The sequence below is a fragment of the Desmodus rotundus genome, chromosome 2 (genome assembly GCF_022682495.2).
Source record: "Desmodus rotundus isolate HL8 chromosome 2, HLdesRot8A.1, whole genome shotgun sequence".
NCBI lineage: Eukaryota > Metazoa > Chordata > Mammalia > Chiroptera > Phyllostomidae > Desmodus > Desmodus rotundus.
The window spans coordinates 9,622,283-9,644,734 of record NC_071388.1 but is presented as its reverse complement, the minus strand read 5'-3'; the positions used below and the strand labels follow the sequence as shown (position 1 = coordinate 9,644,734).

Here is a 22,452-nt window from a genome sequence, read left to right as displayed (position 1 = left end):
TAGAATCAGGGAGTCTTGGTCCCCATTCGGGCTCCCCCGCCTCCTGGTCAAGCCCTAAGTTTAAAGAACACACAGTCTCCCGTCTCTGAAAGGAGGGCACTTCCACATGAACAGTCAAAAGTCACATTCCTTTCCTGTCTTCATTGCAGAGTACCACTCCCCCAGGGTGTTGGGACAAGTGCTTTGTCCAACTTGTTTACCTTCGCTCTCCCTGGCTTAACATTGAAAAATGTGGGATGTTGTTCAGGGAAGGAAAAAAGAAAGGAGGACTCTGACCCTCACCTTGCACCGCACACAAGGCTGACCAAGGGGGTTAAGCATGAGAGCTGAGCCCACAGAGCTGCCGCAAGGAACAGAGGAAATGTTTGCAAAGAACATGAACCATCAAGGAACAAAATGGTGAATTAAAATGTATTAAAATTTAAGCCTTCTGTTCTTCACACACACCTGGACACAAATATAAAAGCAGACCACGAGCCAGGAGAAGAAGGCCCAGCATGCATATCTGATGCAGGATTCGTACCAGAATACACCAAAACTCTTACAACGCAAAAATAAAAAGGCAAGCAACCTGGACAAATACGGACAAATGATCGGAAAGACAGTCCACCAAGATGATATCCAATGGCCATCGAGCCCAGGAAAAGACGCTCACACCATTCATTAGTCATCGGGGACACCACACTGAGACGTCACCTCCCACCCACCAGGAGGGCTGCCCCCTGAGACTGACACCACCACCCCCTGGGGAGGCTGCAGAGAGGTACAGCAGAATGATCTTTTTAGAAATGGTTTGGCAGTTTCTTATAAACATACACCCACCCTAAAGAATCAGTCATTCCACTCCTAGAGGCAGGCCCAAGAGAAATGAGAACAAACACCGTGTTTTGCCATGTACAATGCGCACCCACGGTTTTGTGCACATTATACATGGGATTATTATTCCCATTACTACACCCATGGTAGGTAATCATTGTTCCCTGTACAGTGTGCATCCTTACTTTTCCCTCAAACATTTGGGCAAATAAAAGTGCGCATTATACACAGCAAAATACGGTAGTTGTGTCCCTAATAGCCCCAAACTGGAGGCCACCACGGTGTCCGGCAACAGAGGAACAGACAACAGACTACCACGCATGACAGAATTCCACTCGGCAGCAAAGAGGAACCGAGTTCTGATACCCGTAGCAACACAGAAGAGTCTCAAAACCACAGCACTGAGCAAAACCAGCCAGACACGAAAGAACATAGAGCGTCTGGTTCCGTCTCCATGAGGCTCTAGAATGGGTCTCTGACCTGCAGTGGCAGAAAGCAGATACACCCAGGTCCCCCAGGGTGGGTGGAGGGACGTTTGATGGCAAAGGGGCAGGAGGGAGCTTTCTGGGCTGAGGTGGGAACGTGGGGTGTCCACACCTGTTAGAGTCCATCCAGCAGTAAACTCAGAATCGGGGGTTACTATATATAAACTGTATGTCAATAAAGTTGATTTTTAGAAAGGGTTGTCATTGAAAAACCCTATACATATTCCCGTAGCCACACGTATTTTCATGCACACCATATCCCAGAAGCCCACCCCCTTCCCCAAAGCAACCAGTTACAACCAATTACACTGTGTTTGCTTCCAGAAATAAATTCTCTCTTTCTTTCTCCCAGTGGCTCTCCTCATCTCTCCTTTTCCCAGCCTGCACGCACGGAGGTACCTCCCACACTGTTCTACACCACACAGAGCTACGTCGGAATCATCTTGCTAAAGTCTTCATTGAGGTTAACAGAATTCTACACATCTTAAAGGCACAGCTCGATGGCTGTGTATGTTTACTGCCGTCTACACCTGCATAACCCTCACGGAGACCCAGACATTCCCACCCCTGGGGCTCGCTCACGCCCCTCCCACGCAGCACCTGCACAGAAGGGGCCACCCCCACAGCATCAGCTTTGCTGCCTCTGAACAGCGTCACAGCAGACTGAGGCCACAGGTCTGCCTCAGTCTTGAGGTCCGTCTTGGGCCACATGTAGGGTCCTTCCTCTACCAGTGCTGTGCACTGATGGTCATACTCAGGGTCCCCAAGGGCCCTTTGTCACAGCCTTTGAGGCCGTGGTAGCCTTGGATTTCCCCAGACACAAGCTGCCTTGTGTGCCTCTTGTTAGTCTTTTGTCCACTTCAGAGAAGAAGGCAGAGAAGAGACCGACCTCCCGCTGCCCGTCTGTGATGGGAACACCCCGAGACCTCTGTCTCCATCACAGTCACGTGGTGAGTCACGGTTCCCTGTCCCCGCCCCACACATTCACCTATTGCTGCCCGGAGAGAGTGGCACTGATTCTGTTGGACCAGCTCTTCCTGGCTTCTCTGTTCCAGCAAGAATCTTCCTAGACAAAGGCCTTTAAACAGAAGTCTCTAGTCTAAGCTTTAACCATCTCATGGGTTGGGTGAGGATTTATGGGCCGCATTCCGTCCTTCTGTCAGTGAGAGGGGCGTGGAGTGGGTACACAGAAATAAAAGTCACATTTGCCATCCTATCGTGGAAGCCTCACGCTCTGTATCAGGGTCCGCCTGGGGGCCGTGTCCCCAGCACCTCCATGGGGCAGCCAGTGCAAAAGACAGAGAAGTACTGGCCTCCCCAGCAGCAGAAAAGAGGAAAGAGGAAGTGTGGACTCAGGAATAGCAGCCGGATGGCAGAGGTCAGACGAAGGAGGCGGCCCAGGGTCCCATGGTTCACAAGGAGCCCCCAGGTTGGCACTCTGCTGCAGGGGCAGCTGGGAGGTAAGTGTGGGGCCAGGGATGCACAGTCGGGAGGGGGAGTTCTAAGGTTCTTTCTTTTTACCCTGAAATTCTGTGAGAAACTATGATGATCACAAAGAGATAAACTGGACCACACTCCAGTTTCAGGTAAAAAGACAGGTTGACACAGACACCTGTATCCCACATCGGCAGTGGGCACCCCTGCCAGCCAGCCACCCTTGACCTGTGTGTCTGACTGACTAGAACTCGGGGTCCCCCCAGCACCCTTGCTCTGGCTTCTCCCCTGGTCCCACTTTGCCCAACCCTCACCTTTCAGCAAGGCCTGCAGGATGGCCACGTCCACGTCCTGCTGGCCGTCCTTGCCTTCCCGGAAGATGGTCAGCAGCTGCCGCCTCCGGACGATGTCTTGGATCTGCAACAAGCATCCCCGAGTGGGGCCCCCAGGATGAGAGGCCTCCTGCCTCCTCCAAGGGCACCCGGAGCCCTGGGCACCACTCCTGCCCACCCGTGTGGCCAGGGCCACCACCTCCACTCCCGCACCCTGGACAGTGAAGGTGGAGATGCTGAAGGACCATGTACGCGATGTTTGCCAGTGGTCTGTGCTTAGAAAACACAGCCCAAGTGTGGAGAATGCTCCCCCCACCCGAGAGGGGTGTCTGCTGAACATCCAGCGTTGCTTAATACAACTTCTCCCCCTGGTCCTCCCACCTGGGCCCTGCCATTCCTCACCCTACCTGCCTGCCTGCCTACCTACCTACCTATCTATCCATCCACTCATCCATCCACCCATCCATCCATCCAATCATCCACTCACCTACCTATCCATGAATCCACCTATCTATCTGCCCAGCCTACCTATCTACCAACTTACCTACCCTACCTACCTAGCTACCTACCTACCTAGTTACATATATATCCTATACATATATACCTACCAGCTCCACCTATCTACCCATCTACCTACCTATCATCTGACTATCACCTGTCCATCCCATCTGTCTGTCTATACATCGTTTCCTGCCTGCTACCAGTTGCTGCTCCCCATAACCCCTCCACCCTGAGGCCAGGGTACACGTCCCACAGTCCCCATGGCCCCCAAAGCTTCAGCCACCTCCCCTAGGCCCCCCAGGCTGCCACACCCAGCCTCCCCTGCCTTCCACCTCCACTCCCAGCCTGTTGTTCCCGCTTCATACAGGCCACTCCCCACCTTGAACACCTCACCTCCACCCCTGAGACCCCAACCTTCCCCATCCCTCAAGGTACAGCGTTCTTGTCAATTCCGACATAACCCCTGGTATCCCAGCCCCACCCGTCCTCCAGCCAAAATGTCTCCTGAACTTAACCCAGCCTTTGGTTCCCAGGACAGACACCATTTTTGGAGTGCACATGTGCGGATGAAAACTCAGCACTTTGCATAAATGTCCTGGTCCCGTCCTCTGAGTTTAAGTATCATTGTCCCTGTTTGACAGACAAGAAGAGCTGCGCCTAGATAGGGCAAATGTGTCCCCTGGCACACAGCTATTTGGTGCTGGCTGCGAGCCCCTCGAGAGGCCCCCGTGGCTGGTGTCCATGTGTGCCAGTGGCAATGTCTGCGGGTAAAGGCCGCCCGCTCCCCCTGCTGCCCCAGCAGCGCAGGCCCATGCTCTGTAGTTTGCTGAACGAATCACAAGAGTAACAAGCGGAGGCCACCCCCTTGGCATGGCCGAGACTGCTCTGTGTGAGTCCCATTTCAGGGACTCGACTCAGCGATGGAGAGGGAACTAGAGCAGGCACATTTTGACAACAGTGGGTTACATTCCGTTCTGAGAATCACCTGAATAATTTATAAACTCACCCAGGAAAGGCCCCTGGGTCCACCCGTCCATTCCCAATTCTGTGGGGACTGGGCTTACGCTCACAGTCGGACTTCTGTGTCTTCACAAACTGACCTGACCACGTAGCAAAACAGTCTCACAGAACGAGGCCACCGAGACTGCAAGAAGCACCGACGAGAACAGGCCCCTGTGCCACGAACACCCAAAGAAGGACTCCGCTCCCGTCCACTGTGAGCTCACTGCCCTCTCCCTCCACCCCCACCAGGTCCCAACCCCTCGGCCTCCCCCCGTACAACAGCAGGGCTCCTGAGGGGAGTGTCCTCCCCGTACTGGGTCACCTGCGACATGTCCCTGTGGTCTCTGGCTAGTGAGCACGGCCTGCCCACGTGGCCTGAAAGGAGACATAGTTGGGGCTAAGCTGCTCCGCTGACTTGCCCTGGAAAGCACATGCCAGGCACTGAAAACTGAATTTCCAGGAAGTTTTACAGTCTGGCCCGTCACTCACAGAGCTGGAGAAAGATATAGCCCCCAATGACTTTGCAGCCCCAACTTGTTGTCGGGGAAATGAGGATGAGAGTTGTGCTGAGTGTCCCCTGGGAATCGTGCTGGGGAAACAGGGGTCAGGGGAGCTCAGGATGTGGCTGAGATAGTAGCCAGAATGACTGGAGAAACTGGGATACAGGAGGCTCTCCCCTGAGCTCATTCAGCTGGCCACGGGCTTCGTGGGATGACAAGGCTGACCCAGCCCCACTCCCTCACACTGTTGGAGGCTGGGGTCATGGCTGTGGGCTCATTGGGGCCCCCTGAAATCTGGACTGGGGAGACGGCTGCTTCTGTGGTCCACACCAACTAACCCAGGGCTCCCAAATGAGCCAGACAGCCTCCAAGAACTGCAGGAGTCCTCCCTGCAGTCTAGGGTGCACGCCCTGCCAGGTGGGTCTGTAAGAGTTCCCACCTGCAATGATGTATCTCCCACTACAGGGATAAAGAAAATCCTTTAATGCATTTTAGAGCAAAATTACTGAGCTGCAGGGCCACTGTGGTCCCCAGTCATAACGGCCATGAGTTGCCCAGGCCAGGGAAAGGGGTGGGGCTGGGAGACCACGTGAAGGGTCCCAACCTGAGATCTTGGGGATGGGGTGCTCATGGGTGGGGGGATTGACAGAAAGTAGGGCCCTGAGCCTCCAGCCCACCCCACGGCCAGAGCAGCCTGCCTCTCTGTCATCTAGTTCACGTGGTGATGTTCCAAGAGTCTGCGAATTCCAGTGGGCTAGCTAACATCACGCTTTCAGAGGACAAGAAAAAGACAATAAAAGACAGAAGGCTAAACACGATCTGCTGTCTTGTTTTGGACCCTGGGGCAGAAAAAGGACGTTCGTGGGTCAGCATGGAATCCGAACAGTCCGCGTTTCGCTAACAGGAAGAACTGGAGCTCAGCCCTGGGTGCCAACAAAGGCACCGAGTCACGCAGGGTGCAGTGTCAGCAGAGGCTGGGTGATGGGTGGGGAGACCTCTGTCTTTGCCACTGGTCTGCAAATCTAAAATGATCCCAAAACAAAAAGCAAGAGAGAGAAAGCAGGCACTAGAAATAAAGCCAAAAAAAAAAAAAAAAAGGAAAGGAAAGGAACCAGAGCCGCCAGTAGAGGGCTGGCGTTGCAGGGCTGGGCGTCCTCCGCGTGGCACCTCGAGGGCCTGTCAGCCACAGGTCACGGCTCAAAACCCCCTGTTTTCACTCAGTATGTCCCTCCCAGGCCTTGAAGTCCCCCAAACGCCCTGGAGACCAGGGGATCCCCCCGGAACACTAACCAGACCTGAAGATCGCCAGGAGAGCCCCACACCCACTGATGCCTCCAAGGGGTGTGGAGGAGCCTCCCGGCCCACCCGGCAGTGGTGGGAGCCATGGTGGCCCCATCTCAGTACACTCTGCCAGCCTCCCTACCTGGCCCCCTGGAATGCCTCTGTTAATCTACCCAGGAGACCCTGAGCTCCCCAGGCGTGGAGGCTGGGTGGGACCCTGCCACCTGCTGTTGTCACCAGGCAGCAGCACCCGGGTTGCCCCCGTCTCGGTTCCCACCCTCTGCCTCTATCCCGCCTTAGCACTGGCCTCTAGGCCTCCAATCCAGCAGTTCCTCTTCCCAGAACAGCTGCACTCTGGAACCTGTGGTGTCCCAGACCAGGCCTGCCGTTCTGCGGGTGACAGGTTTAGGACACGCTCCCTCTTGGCCTGGCACCGTGCTGCCTGCCTCCTGAAGGGTGCCCACCTGCCCTGGGCCCTCCCTCCGCCTATAAGGCTCGAAGCCCCCACCCTCTGCAGATCACTCCTGTGCCCACCCCCAGCCCCTGGGACCTCTGTTTCTGGGTCCCCCATGTCCTGTCCTGTTTCCTGGGCCACCGGCACCTGGGAGTCAGCCGCACCTGGTGACCGCCGTGCCTGCCCGCCTCACCTTCTTGGTCCATTCCACAATCCTGCCCTCGGTGAAGGTCTCGAACAGCTCCTGGAAGAACACAGCCAGCTTCTGCTGAATCAGGGAGATGGTGATCTCGGAGATGGGCAGGCTGGCCACCTGGGCGATGACGTCGGCCACACGGCCCGAGCCCTCCACCACCACACAGGGGGTGCCGTGGGTGATGGCATTGTAGATGGTCTGCAAGGCAGGGGCCGGCCGTGAGCCAGGACCTGACCCTCACCCCCTCGCACGCAGTTCCCGAAATAGAGAAATCTCTGCTGGCATTTTAACATCGGGGCAAACGGGCTATCTCGAAATTCACCGAAAACACCAATCAGGGCAGCAGCACCCGCAGGCAGAGGGGAGAGGCGGCCACCCCTGATATGCTGTGGGGTATGTGCCTGACATCCCACTTCCTCCAGGCCTACTGCTCAACAGCACCAGCGAGAGAGAACGTGAGAGCGTCTCCAGAAAGAGAGGGTGCTGCCTGGGCCAGAGTCACCCACTCATTAAGGCCCAGGTGAGACCAGGATGACAAGGGGAGACCTCTGGGAACCCAGGGTGGCCTCAACTTCAGGAAGGGGCCCCTGACCCCAGCCTGGGCCCCATCCACGGGAGAATGTGAGGAGGAGTCCAAGTGCGGAGGAGGTGGGGGCCAGATGCACCCCGTCTCCCCAGGAGAGCCCAGGGTCTCCTTTCTCCTCCTGGGGGCACGAAACGTAAGTGACATTTTCTATGCTCCTGCCCCAAACCGACAGGCTGCAGTGTCACGTGTGTTCCTACAGCAGAGACACCACAGACGAGGGGAAGCCCACTCCACGGGGGGACTCTGAACAAAGGTCCACGTGCAGCGTGCTCAAACCACGCTGAGGGGGAACCTGCCTTACGTTCAGCTGCTGGTCCCACGGGCCTGAGTGTGGGTGCAGAGTTCCAGAACCCTCCCACGGCTGCCCCCGGGGCCCTGGGAGCAGGGGGCCATCAGCTCCACCCTCATGCAGTCCCCTCTGGAACCCCTCTTACTGGTCAACTGCCCAGGGCCAAAGCCAGTGCCCTGCCCCCCTCACCAGGAGACGGCCCTGCCTCACGGGGCACCGCCCTTCCTCCATCGCATGGGGGACAAGCTCCTTGCCTTCTCTGGCCAATGTCTCAGTGGCATGCTGGTAAAGTGGCTTGGGTCAGTTGTCCCACCGGCAGCAGGACGTGACCCCTGGGGCCCCTGCCCAGCCAGCCAGCACTTACATGCAGTGTGCCCGGTCCTCCCTCCAGCACCACGCACACGATAGGGATCTTGATGGCCACGCCTGGGATGAAGCACAGAGCCCCAGTGAGGGATGCAGGGCTCAAAGGCTTCACCTGGGATGCCTCCCTCCCCCTGCCAGCTCCAGGCTCATTGTTACAAAGCATCCACTGGGAGACACATCACGGGGTGCTAAGCAGCTTTGAAAGGCTGACGCTCTGGAGTCACATGTCATCTGCTTGTTCTGTGTGAGTGAGCAAATCAAGACTCCGCAATGGCTCCTCTCCTCACACCTGCCACCCCTGCACCCTTTCTGGGTGGGAAGGGAAGGCGAGGACTGTGGACAGCGGAGCAACACCCAGGGTCCCCCAGCTGGCCTTCTCTGCCCAGGAGGCCTCAGCCACTCCCTGCAGCCCATTCATGGCGTCTCAAGTCTGGGCACGCCATGGGATACCCCAAGCAGGTGGGCATAACACACCGTGCGGCCCAGGAGTGCAGCGTTGGGACCCGGGGACCAGTCCTCAGCCCTCTGTCCACAAACTCGGCCCCACCGTGAGCCTTTTAACAGCCTGCAGCCGGGGTCTTCAGAAGACTTTAGAAATATCTTTGCCTGGGCAGCAAACTTTCTCTGCAAGTGCCAGCCAGTCTCACTGACCCTACACACTCACATACCCCTAACACTCCCACCACGGGTCTCTCAGTCAAAGCAGGGAGCTGAAAGTGTGGTCCCCAAAGCAGGTCAGTGCCACCTGGGAACTTCGAAGTGCAAGCATCCGCCCACCCAGACCTGCCAGACCTCAGTCAGAGACCAGGTGGTGATTGACAAGCCTCCCAGGGGTCTCGTGTGCAGCAAAGCTTGAAAACCTCTGCTCTCGAGGCGCCTCATGAACCCAGGTACAGAGCTAGACCCCTGGTACCTCAGGTCCCGCCCATACCCTTCTCCACAGCCTGTGCAAAACCCATGTATCTGGCCCCCACTGTCCTAGGACCCATCCCGTCCCACCCACAAGGGAGGAGGTGGCACACATTCTTGTTTCTGACCTGAGACCGAGTGTGTGAGGGGCCACAGGGCAGTCTCTGACCTGACAGTGAGCAGAGAAGCCAGGGCCTGCCTGACTCTCCTTCCCTGGCCACGCGGAGCACAGCACATGACCTCCCTGAACAAATGTAAAGAAACCCGGATGTGCTCTAATTGTGCCCCAAGCCCCCCCGCCTGCGGCACGTCCTGGTACCAGCCAGGTGTGTCCCCATCACCGTGACCAACCTGCTCCCCCCTCCACCCGGGTGTCCTCGGAAATGTGCTCCCTCACCTCCTCTTTCCTTTGTCTGCTCTGAAATGAACTTCTCCAGCTTGGACCTCAAGGGGATCTCGACCCCATAGCGGCCGTGGGTCCCATCGTCCACAAGGATGAAGTGGGAGTGGTTGCTGTCCAGGCAGGTCAGGTGGCCCTGGCCTTCCTCGTCCACGATGTACTCGGCAGGGAAGCCGCCCTGGGGGTGGCCAGGGGAGAGTCGGACACGTGGACGGGAAGCTCTGTGTTGTGAATGCTAGAAATGGGGGCCTAACAGGCTGGGTGATGACCCCCAGAGCCATCAGGTCCTAATCCCTGGGACCTGTGAATGCGACCTTATCTGGAGAAAGTCTTTGCAGTTGGGACTAAGTTAAGGATCTCGACATGGGAAGACTACCCTAGATTACCCTAGAAGATTACAGGAGGGTCCTACATGCCACGGTAAGTGTACTTGTAAGAGAGAGGCAGAGGGAGATTTGACGATAGAAGGGGAGCGGCCATGTGACCACAGAGGCAGAGACTGCAGGGATGCGGCCCCAAGCCAAGGAGAACAGGCAGCTGCCAGGAGCTGGAAGAGGCAGAAATGGCTTCTGCCCCACAGCCTCTGGAGGAAGCGAGGCCCTTCAGCATCTTGATTTTGGCCAAGTGATGCTGACCTCAGAGTTCTGGTCCCCAGAACTGTGGGAGAGGACATCTCTGTTGCCTTAAGCCACCGGGTCTGTAATCATTAACTACAGTGGCCCCAGGACACGGACCCAGAAGGGGTGGTGCTGGAGGAGCGCACACACCCCTGCTGTCCACAGTGAACAGTGGGTTCCGTCCACCCAGCTGCTCATCCCATTGTGACCCCAGCCTTGCTGCTTCCTCCTGTGAGACCAGTTCACACCGGAGTGGCTGTTCAGGTGACCAGTGGTGGCAAGTTAGGGACTTTTATACAAACTCGTCCAGTAGGATCTTAAGAGAGGAAACCGGAGCCCAGCCAAGTCAGCCACTTTCCCCGGGTCACCAGGGGGACTTGAGCCCAGGTTTCCTTTGTCCCTATCCAGCCTGCTCCCTCTGTTGTGCATTTACGCTGGTTCCCAGATGATGCTCTGCCCACTGAAGTACCCATAAGGTTCCAACAGCACCCCCTCCAAGATGCCCACCCCGGGAGGGGCCATGCGGCTCACCGTGGGGTGGATCAGGCCCTCCCGGTTGTGCACGGTGCCCCATGTGGCGATCCCAATGGTGACGACTTCTCCCTCGTTGTAGCTGCTGCTCAGGCTGAAGTCACGCACGGCCTCACCCACCTGCTTCATCACGCCAGTGTGGGACCCCCCGGTGATAATCCAGGCTCCTGGGAAAAGGAGCAGAGGCCAGGCAGGCCATGAGTCCTGGCGTGCACCCTGCCACACACACGCCTGACACCCAGGGCCCCGTGTGCTTCTGCCCCTCAGACCCCGCACCTGCAGGGCTTTCAAACCCACTTTCAGGCATATGTCTGAAAGGATTAGTTAACAGAGAAACCCTGACTGGCACACCTCCTCCAGCCTCCTCTCCCTGACAAAACTGGTGGCTCAAGGCTCCCAGGCCTCCTCCCCACGCCCAGCAGGGCCTCACCATCAGGGAGCTGAGTGGAGCCACGTCTGCCCCACTGAACAAGCCCAGGGGCAGCGGCAGTTGTGGAGGAGAGAGCTGCAGGCAGACAAGGCTGGGTGAGTCTGCCCAGGCACTCCTCCACCCTGCCAGGCGAGGCATAGTGACTCCTGAGGGCCCACCAGGCCCAAAGCTCCGACTGCCTCACAGGGGCCCGCTCGCCTGGTGCTGTCTCCTCGGCCTGTCCATTGTCCCAGGGCCTACCTGTGGTCTGGGCCACTTTGACCAGTCCTCTGCGGAAGACGCTCTTCAGCCGGGGCTTCATGTTGAAGTCCTTGGCCCCACCCGTGACCGAAATGAGGAGGTTGGGGACGTCCAGGCCCCAGTGCTGGGTCATGAGTTGGTAGGTCACGCTGGAGGGAGTGTCTTGGGAGAGGCGGACATACTGCAGGGGAGTCAGGGGACAGCAGAGGAGGCCCCAGGTCAGTGGGCACCCACCCGAGCCCTCAGAAACCCCACATCCAGCCATGCCTGAGAGTCCCAGCCCGGCGGGGGGACACCTCACACCCTGGGTCCAGGTCCAGCAAGTACAAGTGGCCTTGCCCGGGCAGGACATGCACAGAGAGATGGGGGCAGGGCAGGGGGCGCGAAGGCAGGGAGAGAGGCCGGTGGGAATGACGGGTGTTGCACAGCCAGCGCACAGCCAGCCCATCATCCTCCACCCCCTCCGCCCAGCTCGGAGCCACAGAGCCCTCCCCACGCCTCCTCTCTGTCTTGGTAGCTCCTCAACCTGAGGCCTCTCGTCCTGATTCCAACTTCACTGTAAGAGCCATGCCTGCCACCAACTCCCCGGTGTGGCACTGGAGTGCCTTTCCTTCTCCTCACCCAGTGCCACCTCCCACACGGCCAGCACCCGCATATTGGGTCCCCACGCCCTGGCTGTCATGTGAAGCCAGCTGTCCTCAGACACTCCCCTCGGGGTCCGCTCTTACTCTGAGCCCCCGTGTTGCAGAAGACCCCCCATCCCTACCTTCCTGGGGAACTCCTCCTGTCAGTTCAGAGACCCAGCCAGCCTGGAGAGCAGCTCAAAGGGACAGGGGCTTGGAAAGCACCCAAAACATGTTGGTGCCAACACAGGGTGGTTCTGAGGCTGGTGACCCCAGGACCCTCCTTGTTCCACCTCCATGGCCACACAGGCAGAATCTCAGCAACTCAGAGAACTTGAGGGCAAAAGCTTCACCCAGCTGGTACAAGGTTCAGGGGTTCCAGAAACCCATCACAGGACTAAGTGGTTCCACCAGACCCCACGGGACAGTGGTGTCCAAGAGCTATGACACCGGAAGGCTAGTTAAAATGCAGGTGAGTGGGCCCCTGATTCCACAGATCAGGTGGGACCGAGAACTTGCTTATTGATGCTGCTGATCCAGGGCCCAGCCTGAGACCCGAGGCTCCGCTGGGATCCTTCCGCGCCCTGATCGGCCACCTCCTACCTCTGCTACCAGCCTCCCGGCCACCCCAGAGTCCCTCCCCTCCTCCTCACCACCAGTCCTCTGGACTTGTGTCCAGGGCCGATGTGCTCCCCTGTGCCCTCCCTGGCCTGACCGAATGCCCAGGGCCTCCAGGCCAGAATTTACTCCCACCACTCCCCTGGCTGCAGCTCGACCTGCTCTGCGGGAGCGGAGGACGCTGAGAGCACCCTGTGTCTCCTGGTAGCCAGGTGGAGCCCCACCCGCCCCACCCTTGTGTTGGGAGGGTTCTGTGCCCCCAGACTTTCAGCCAGCCCCCCACCCCCACCCCAGAAGTCTGGCCACTGGGGGTCACCACTGGCAGGCTCTGGTCTACAGTCAGAGCAACAGGGTGATGGAAACCAACCTTTCCCACCTTCTGGCTCAGACCTGTGAAGACAATGTCACCAAAGGCGTCTGTCGGCATCTCCTGGACGTGCTTTTTCGGGTCCCACTCATTGCTCTGGAAGGCGTGGGGCCTGACGGCCTCCTCCAAGTGCTGCTCGCGTGTGTAGCCGCACTCACACACCACCTTCCTGCAAAGGCCACGCGGTCACCACGGGTACCAAGCCGCCCCTGCCTCCCACCCTCCACTCCTCAGTGAGGGTGTGGGAGGAGGCCCAGTGGGGAGACAGGACTCCAACCCTCACCCAGCAGGAAAGAGGCACCAGCCACAGCCGCAGTGTCTGTGTTGGCCACATGGGGGCAGTAAGGAGGCACCCCTGCCTCACCCAGCCAATCACACCTTATTTAACTAGAAATCGACAAAAGTTTTAGATTCCTACTTCCTGATAGTTCCCAAATGACCTAAAAGTCTAGATACAGATGAGACAAAACAACAACAAAAAGAAAGAAAGTCTAAAGCCCGAACCCAGTGATACAGGGGAGAGACTGCTAGACTGACCAGGAGAAGGAAAACAGGTTTCTTGCCCTAAGTGTGTGATCTTAGGTGTTTTGAAATTCGGTTTCTCGATCATTAAATGAGAAAAAGAATACATCCGCTGACCCCAACCCTGCAAAATCTGTGAAGGTTAAATGAGGATGTAGACGGGTAGTAATTGTTAAAGGTATTTTATTAACGCGAATTACCAACCACACAGAGGACCGAGGATAAGGGACCCACCTCATGCCCCGAACCCAAGTGCTGATGGTCCCCTCAGACTGTCCTTTCACTGCTCACAAAGCAGGTCCCTTGCTCGTGTTTCTGACCCTCCTCTACGACCTCTCCAGAAGACGCAGGGCACCTTAGGGAACAGCCTGCGTGGCCTTGATTTATGGCCCAAGGCAGGGAAGAGCGCTGCAGGCTGAGGGCCCGAGCTCTCCTGCACTGGCCCACGGCTGGCCCAGATTTTCTCAGGGTTCTAACAGCCAGCCTGTGACAAACCCGCCCCCTTTCCTTCCCCTCTAAATTGTCGCCTTCTGATGAGATTAGAGCTTAAACACGCAGTGATTCCAAGCCTGCCTGACCCGGTGCAGGAACGACTCAGAAACTGGTTGGGAATTGGTCCCAGCGTTTGGCCTAGATGGGCGTAAATGGGAACAGCTCTGCTAGCACCCCGCGGCGGGTGGCACCTTCTCCCCCACCGGGGTTCCTCCCTGTAGTCTGACGGAGCTGCTGCAGGCAGTCTCCCACCTGCACACACTCACACGCTCTCAGGTAACACCTGAGCGAGCAGGCCATCCCACCTGTTCTCTCTCTGTAGCAACTCCTTGCATTAAACCTCATGCTAATAAAGTGCTTCTGGAAGTTTTCAGAACCAAACTCATACTGAGCACCATTTCTTCAAGGCAGACAGAAGTACTAAAGGAGCAGAAAGCCCCATTTCTGCCTCAAATCCAACCTGCCTCCCCCGACCCCCGCCCTCACTGGCCGCTGTCAGCGTTTCCCCGCGGGTTCAGAGTTCAGAAGAAAGGCCTGGGGTTCAGTCGGTGGCACCCCAAACCCTACAAACTAGAAACCAGGTTACAGTCTTCCAAATTGTCTTGAAACCAGTAATTCCTACATGGGAAGCTTGTGAATCGCAAGTTCCCTCCGATGCTATTTTTATAAACCTATTTTAAAATAATTAAGACCGGAGAGCTCAACGTACAGTACTCAGTATACTGTCGGAAGACACGGCGTAAACCTGAAACTGGATCGTGCACCAGGTACATTCGAGGTCACCCGCCGCAAAGCTGTCGCTGGGGCACGGGGCAAGTTTCTCTAACTCAGTGTCTATCCTAGGACCACCGTGAGAAATGAGGGCTCTTATCTGTAACGGAGCCAAGCCAGGGTGTCAGCTCTCGCCTCCCAGCACCCACAGGGCACTTTTAGTGACACCCCAGGCACATCACCGCATCCCAGAAACGGCAGTGACCATTCACATCTGATCCGGTGTCACAATCCTCTTCCATCCTCCCCACGCAGGATGCCCCTCCTCCTGTGCTATTCAGCAAATGTGAGCTGGCTGCTGACTACTCGTCCAGCATGGGAAGTGCAAAGTGACTCTGCCTTGGTCAGAGGTCAGAACTCAGAAAAGAGAACTGTACAGAGGGTGGTGGGGGGAACAGGTGGCTCCCTGGGGAGTGGTCAAGGAGGGCTCCGCAGCAGAGGCAGCACCTGTGTCAGGACTTGAAGGACAAGTAGGAGTTCTCCAGGCGACAGGAAGTAAGGACGAGTGCGGCCCATTTGTGGCGCAGCGTAGACTATGGTGTGGCCGGAAGGGAAACACAATCTGGAATCTACGCTCTGTTCGTCCCCAAGGAACACCAACGGAGAGGGACTTCTGGGCCACTTGGCAGCTCTAGTCTTCAGTCTCTGAGGAACCTCCACACTGTCTCCCACGGCGGCTGCACCGTTGTACATGCCCGCCAGCAGTGTATGAGGGGTTCACTTTCTCCACGTCCTCACCAACACTTATCTCTTGTCTTAGTGACAGTGGCCCCCCTAACAGCTGTGAGCTTTGATTTGAATTTCCTGATGAGTAGTGATGTTGAGCATCTTTTCCTCTATCTATGGACATAAATACGTCTGCTTTGGAGAAGTGTCTGTTCAGATCCTCTGCCCATTTTTAAATAGGATTGTTTGTTTTATATTGTTTTGTGTGTGAATTCTTTATATATTTTGAATATTTGCCCCTTATCAGAGGTATTGTTTGCAAATATCTTCTCCCAGCCGGCCAAAGGTTGGCTGCCTTTTTGTTTGTTGATGGTTTCTTTTGCTGGGCAGAAGCTTTTTAGTTTCATGTAGTCTCTTCATTTATTTCTTTTTCTTTTCCTTCCCTTGCCCCTGAGGTCAAGTTCACCATAACCCCTCTGGGAGCAAGGTCCATAAGCTTAGTGCCTATGTAATATGCCATATACAGTGGAATATTACACAGCCATGAAAAAGATAAAATACTGCCAGTTGTGAAAACATAGATGGATCTTGAGAGCATCACGCTAAGCGAAGTCAGTCAGGTGGAAAAGGACAAGACCCATGTGATTTCCCTCGCACGTGAGATATAAAACAGAAAGTAACAAACGAACAAACACAACAAAACAAGCAACCCCGCAGACTCGGACGAGTGTGCTGGCTACCAGAGGGGGAGGGAAGTGGGGCAGGCTGCAAGGGTAACGGGGGTCATACATGCGGTGACGGGAGATTAGATTTCGGGTGGCGAACGCGCAGTGGCACGCACAGAGGTCGAAGTGTAAAGTTGTGCACCTGAAATTCACGCGATGTTATTAACCAGTGTTACTCCAATGGATTTAATAAAACAAGGGACACCACCATCTCAGGAACAGAAATGTGTGGCGTCCCTCCACAGGTGCCCTCAGGTTTATCCAAGTCAGGGGCACCCCACTGGAGAGTCCACAGCCCAGGAGGGCAAGGTCGGCAGCCTGGAGGCATGGGGGCAGCCTTGGTGGCCCCGCCTAGTCCGGCTCACCTCAAGGCAGGTGGGCCTGTCTGGACTCAGTGCCCTCCTCAGTGAGGGGTCTGAGCTATGGGCTGTTCCCGAGGCCCCTTCCAGTCCCTGAGCCCCACACACTTTTCCAGAGGGACATGGAGCCCAAAACACTGAATGGGTCTGAGCCCCAACTGCAAAGCAGGGTGGGGCCAGACGCCTTCCCCACGGCCAGCTCCGGGGTGCATGGAAGGCCCCACACACCCCAAGCCAGTGCAAACTCGGGGCCGGCACCAGCTGAGGCCTGCTCGATCTTGCTCCCACCAGCCTCTGCACGTGGGAACAGAGAAAGGGTCCCTTACCCAGCATCAGACAGTTTGGAGCTCTCCACGAAGTAGATGCATTCTTTCTTCTTGATATTTTCGGGAATCCACGAGCTGAGATTTTCCTGCCGAGGGTAAAAATGGCGCTCTGAGAGCCTCGGGCATGAAATCAGCAGTATTCACACCTGCACGTCCTACACCTCCCTCTGACCCCTCTGTTCTCCCAACAAGCTTCAAGGGGCTTTTTTCAGAAGTGGGGCCCATGCCCTCCCACACCCAGGGTTAGACCACCCTTGACGAAGGCACTCAGGTACCCGTTCAGGATGGAGGTGGGAACCCACGGAAGCACTTCTTCTTGGGCCCAATTGGAATTTGTACAGCACTTTACGGTTTGCATGTCAGCACTGCACTGCCTTCCTGGGAACACCTTGGTGAGGTGGGAGGGTGGCGATGAGGGTCTGGATGCCCCCCTTGGCCCTGGTGGGACGGCAGGCTGAGACACCCTCGTTCCCACCTCACAGGGACCGCGACATCTAAGTGTGCTTGTCCCCAAGGTCTCCTGCAGGCCCTTCCATGCAGGTAGCCCAGGACCTGGGCGGTGCTCGGGGCTTCCCAGTCGGACAGAGGATAGGAAGTCACCGCACAACGAGGTCAGGGGTGACAGCTTTCCGTGAGCCTCGCCTGGGACACAATGTTTACCCAGCACACCCACCTAGGGAGGGGGATGGGGACACAGACATGGCGACCCCCGTTCTCTCCAGTCCTCTTTCCTCCAGGTCCTTCTGGGCTGCAGCGCCCAGAGCCAGCCCAGAGCAGGAGTCTCTGCCCCACAGGACGTCTCCCCTCCCGCGGGCACTGCCCCGCAGGAAGCCTACCTTCTCACAGCTGTTGAAGAGGTACTGCGACCTCCTGCTCCTGCAGAGGCTGCTGTTGCTTCGCCGCAGGTTGGGGACCAGGCCCAGGTCTGCCACCCTCCTGGACTGCACCCCGAAGCCCTCCTCCTGCTTGGAGCCAGCTTTTGTCAGGGCCGAGGGCTCCATTCTGACACCTGTGCTCCAGCCTCCACGGGCCCCCACCTCCCTCAGGACAGGCTTTGCTCACGTTGGGGAGGGGGGTGGCTGAAACAGATCAGAGGGGAAAACAGGCAGCTGTCCTGAGATGGTCCATCAGACTCCTGGTGTGGTGACTGGCCGTTTGTCCATCTGCCTGAACTCTGTCCTTCAGCTGGGGTCCCTTCTCCAGGCCCCAGGTGCCCATTCATAAGGGTGACAACCTCAGGTCACCGTGAAGGACCAGAGAGAACATTCCACCCCCACCCCGCCACTCAGCATGTGTCCAGCGACAACCAGGAGCAGAGGGCCAGAAGCCGAGGGAGCTCACCAGTCACATGGGCACACACCACATCCTGTCTCTGTGCCTCCTGACATCTGCTCACCACTTTCATTTTCCAAAAAGAAAAAAGACCCTACTAAGCACAAAGCGGTTTCGGGTTGTGACACAGCTCTCTGCCCACGAGACAAGTCCCTGAAAAGAACATGTCTCCTTTTCTCAAACCCTGTCCTCCCGGCACTGAGGCCACTGACTCCACCCCTAAGGTGCAGTGAGCAGCACAATGATTCCCTGAAGCCATGATGCCCGAGGTCACCTCCCACAATGTCACCCCACCAAGTCACCCCATGAGGTCATCTGTGGAGCCACACTCCTGCACCTGGTGTCTCTGAAGGTGTGAAGAAGGGCCTCTTGGGGCAAGAGAGTCACAAGTTCTCACCTTGCTCTCCCACCCAGGAGCCCTTTCTGCCACATCCCCTTCCACCACACAGGACGGTCCCTCATGGACAGGCCTTCCCCTGCCCATTCATCCGGCTTCCACACGTGGTCATGTGCTCTAATGAGGTGCGAGGGAACTGGTGGGGGGTGAGGCACCCACCCAGCCCTTTCCTGGCTCAGCCCAGCACAGGGTACTTGCGATTCAAACACCTGGCAGCTGACCTCGAGCAAATGCTCTCGGTGCCATCCAGGGCTCAGGCCAACCCTCACCTCTGCATCCTTACTCCCTCCCTCCACGCTGCCCCTTGGACAGGCTCACTCCCAGATCCCAGACCTGCCCAGTGGAGCCTCACCTCCCTCCCATGACAGCACCGTGATAATACTGTGCTGCTGTGGCCGACCTTACAAACATGGACATGGCCTTGGAACTAGATGATCGGCAAGGCTGGGAGAGTTTGGAGGTGGCGCCTGAAAAAGCCTACACTGCTTCGTGAAGAGTGTACAAGTGGGGGGTGGGGCAGCTCCTTTCACCAGGTTTTGAAGGATGGGGGCACCCAGAGCTTCAGGAACGTGGCCCTCTGCCTGGGTCATGTAAGGCCCAGTGGAGCCATGGGGTGGCAGCCCAGACCCACAGAGCCCTGGACATGGATTCCAGCCCAGGTAGGACCCCGCCCCAGTGTCAGGTATGCCTCCTGTGCCTGTCCCACCACCGTGTTTTGGAAGCACGTGACTCGACTGGTTTCACAAGTTCACAGCCAGAAAGCCACCTACCTCAGGACAAATCTGCCTCGAGTCCCACCCTCATCTGATTTAAACAAGGTTTAGACAAGAATTTGGACTTAAGAGTTGATGCCGCAATGTGTTAAGACTCTAGGGACTACTGGGGTGGAGTGAATGCATTTTGCATGGGAGGAGGACATCGATTTGGGAAGAACAGTAGTGGAATGCTATGGTCTGAACGTGACCCCTAACGTGTCAAAGCCCTAACCCCAGGGTGATGGCCTTTGGAGGTGGGGCCTTTGGGGGTGAATGGATCATGAGGATGGAGCCCTCATGAAGGGGTTAGTGTCCTCATGAAGGAGACCCCAGAGAGCTCCCACCTTCTGCCATGGGAGCTCTAAAGGCGACATCTGCACCCCAGAAGGGAGCCCCCACCACCCTTGCCCACACCCTGATCTCGAACTTCCAGCCTCCAGAACTGTGAGAAAGAAACTTCTGTCATTTAGAAGCTGCCCCATCTGCGGTGTTCCGCAACTGCAGCCCAAACGGACAGGGTGACAGCAATCAGCGCTGGCTCAGTGGTCCCTCCAGGGTCCTGGCCCAGCACTCGTGTGGAGGTGACACCTTACCCCTGGGTGGCCCTTGCAGGCCATCTGCTGTCATACACAGTGGCTCACCTGGCCACACAGCCCACTCCTGAGGGACACAGATGAGCTAGAAAGGTTTCCAGTTGACAGAGAGGAGGACGAGGCCCTGGAAATCTCGCAGGCAGACAGCCACTCTGCCAGGGGGCCTGGGCAGGACAAGGACAACAGGACAGCAGGAGTGAAATGGGCTGAGTGGCAGACAGGTGTAGTGCCGTGAAGGACCTTGTCTTACGAAACTCAGGAGCACTGTTGTTCACGCCCACATTTCTCAGACAGCCGCCTCTCAGCACAGTGCCGAGAGCACTCGGAAAGCACGTGACTTCCAAGAGGACAGATAGATGATTGATTGATAGGTAGACAGATAGATGATAGACAGACAGACACACAGGAAGAATTTGGAGTACAAAACACACACCCACCAATGTCAGCTGGCACAGGACACCTGACAAGAAAGCAGAGCTGATTGCATAGAGTGAGCAGCCTGGACAGGGCCATGGCCCATGTGTGGGGCTTGTCTGCGCTCTGGACTGCACAGTCCCCAGGGGGACAGAGGTGCTGAGGGGCCCACAGGACAGAGCACAGGTACAGGAGGGAGAGGCAGTCCACACCATCTGTTCAGCTCTGAGCCCACCCCTGGTGGAAAGCAGGAACAGACACCAAGGCCAAAACAATGAAATTCCTGGAGACAATTTTTACAGCTGCCACGTGGATCCAAGACCATGGAAACTCACAGAGACGGGGGCTCCTAGTACCCCACCCGCCACAGCCCAGAAGACTCACCAGGAAGCAGAGCGATGGACTTGGTATGTGTAGCTGGCCCTGGGCACACTGGCCAGCAGCTAGCAGGGCCCCCGCCTCTACTTTCCTCTCTAAACTGTGCAGCTGCTCCCTGCACTCCTTTCCCAGCACCTTCCAAACTCCTGGCTATGAAGGTATTTGGAGATTACAAATAGCTACACACCTAGGGCAGAGGAAGTGGGTTTTGTGGTCTTGTCCAGCAGTCCAGAGCAAGGGCCCAAGATCAGCTATGTGAACGCCCAGGTCTGGGCAACACACACCAACCAGGACAGACCATGCCCCCGCCCTGTCGCAGCGCCCATGACCCCGAGCCCTCCACCGGCCATGGCACAGAGGATGCCGGCGCCCCAGCCCCTACCCTCGCCCAGACCCCACACCCGACCCGAGAGCCTGCACTCTTCCCTGAGTCCCAGCAACGCCCCAGCTCGCGCCCTTGCTGGCCAAAACCAAGGTCTCCGCACCCCGTGGCGCACGCACCTTAGCCCGCCTCCCCGGACCGCGGCACTTTCTCCCCTGGCCCGCGCCTCCACCCAGTGCCAGTCCGGTTACCTCGCCACTGCACCCGCTAGTGTTCACGGAGGCCAGAGCGAGGCCAGAGCGTGCACCCACTGGGAGCGCCCCCCGCCCGCGTTACTCGCGCCGCTGCTCAGGACAGCCGCCGGGGACCCGCAGGACCGCCTGCATCCCCAGTGGAGCTTGAGCCCCGCGCCCACTCTCCTCCGCACCGTCCGCGTGGTCTGCAGCGCGCTCTGCGTCACTCAGCGGGAGAACGCAGCCTGCCGCGTCCTGTACGGGCAGAGAGAGCCAAGGACTAACTGGCCTACCCCAAACACCTGACCTGCGGAGTCTGACCTCCCCAGAGGCCCCTGGACCAGCGCTCTTGCGGGTGTTTGCCTCGGAGGGGCTAGTGGCAAGTTTCTCCGTTCAGCAGCGATTCTCCTCAAGCCCTAAACGCATGAATGGGGGTGGGGCCGGGAAGGGATGGGGGTGCCAGCGGGAGGGACATGAGACTCTAGTGGGTCTGGGGCTGGGTGAGCCACCCCCAGAGGTACCCCTTGGACTCTGCAGCTGCCCCCACCCCACTGTGGCAGGTGCTGGCCCCCAGTAGCACTGCCCCTCCTCAGGACTGGCAGAGACTGAGTTCTGACTCCCGAAAAGACCCGGCTTTCCCTGAAGGTCCAAACCACAGTTCTCTTACCCCATAGAGGCCCTCCATCCTTTCCTTCTGGGCTGCCAGCTCAAAATGCCCCACGGCCACCCCTGGGCCCCTGCTCGTAGTCCCAGGGAGTGAAAAGTGTCCTGTGGCTTCTCCAGCTAGGGCCAAGGGCTGCCAGCTGACTCCGGGCTGACCAGCTACCCCTCACTTCCTCTGCTGGGTTCACTGACCCAGTGCCTGCACTCTTGCCCAGAACGCCCTCCTCTGAAAAGCCCCTACCCTCTCCACCTGCCCCTGCCTCCCCACGAAGGAGAAAGCTGGCAGTACTGCGGGTCCATGGGCTGGCAGATGTCCCCTGTCTTAATATCCCACCATCCGGAGATCTCCAGCAGCTGTGGGGAAGGGGCCAGAACCCACCAGAGCCCCCTGTGCGGGGCAGCGCTTGGTTGTTTTGTTCAGACACTTTGAGAGGAGTGAAGGCAGCCAGAGCCTCTCCTGCAAAGCAGTTAGCACCGCGCAATAGAAGAGCAGGCAGCAGGGGGTGTCACTGTGGACGCCGTGGCTC

The 22,452-nt window shown here is 57.5% G+C and overlaps 1 protein-coding gene across 5 annotated transcripts in view; it reads right to left on the bottom strand.

The window, feature by feature from the left end:
• Nucleotides 1-22,084, bottom strand: part of TRPM2 (transient receptor potential cation channel subfamily M member 2) — a 48,951-nt gene extending 26,867 nt beyond the window's left edge. For 2 of the 5 annotated variants that reach the window (XM_053917638.1, XM_053917657.1), the window contains exons 1-10: nucleotides 21,930-22,084; nucleotides 17,675-17,917; nucleotides 16,839-16,924; nucleotides 12,978-13,146; nucleotides 11,370-11,550; nucleotides 10,700-10,866; nucleotides 9,549-9,729; nucleotides 8,241-8,302; nucleotides 6,999-7,199; nucleotides 3,050-3,152 (exon numbers count right to left, since the gene is read on the bottom strand). In XM_053917638.1, the coding sequence (XP_053773613.1) occupies nucleotides 3,050-3,152; nucleotides 6,999-7,199; nucleotides 8,241-8,302; nucleotides 9,549-9,729; nucleotides 10,700-10,866; nucleotides 11,370-11,550; nucleotides 12,978-13,146; nucleotides 16,839-16,924; nucleotides 17,675-17,839 (1,315 nt within the window). In that variant the 5' untranslated portion in view covers nucleotides 17,840-17,917; nucleotides 21,930-22,084. Of the gene's footprint in view, nucleotides 1-3,049; nucleotides 3,153-6,998; nucleotides 7,200-8,240; nucleotides 8,303-9,320; nucleotides 9,392-9,548; nucleotides 9,730-10,699; nucleotides 10,867-11,369; nucleotides 11,551-12,977; nucleotides 13,147-16,838; nucleotides 16,925-17,674; nucleotides 17,918-21,280; nucleotides 21,840-21,929 lie in introns of those variants that run through there. The other 3 variants (XM_053917644.1, XM_053917641.2, XM_053917649.1) reach the window with 3 other exon arrangements.
• Between the last annotated feature and the right edge of the window lie 368 nt (nucleotides 22,085-22,452).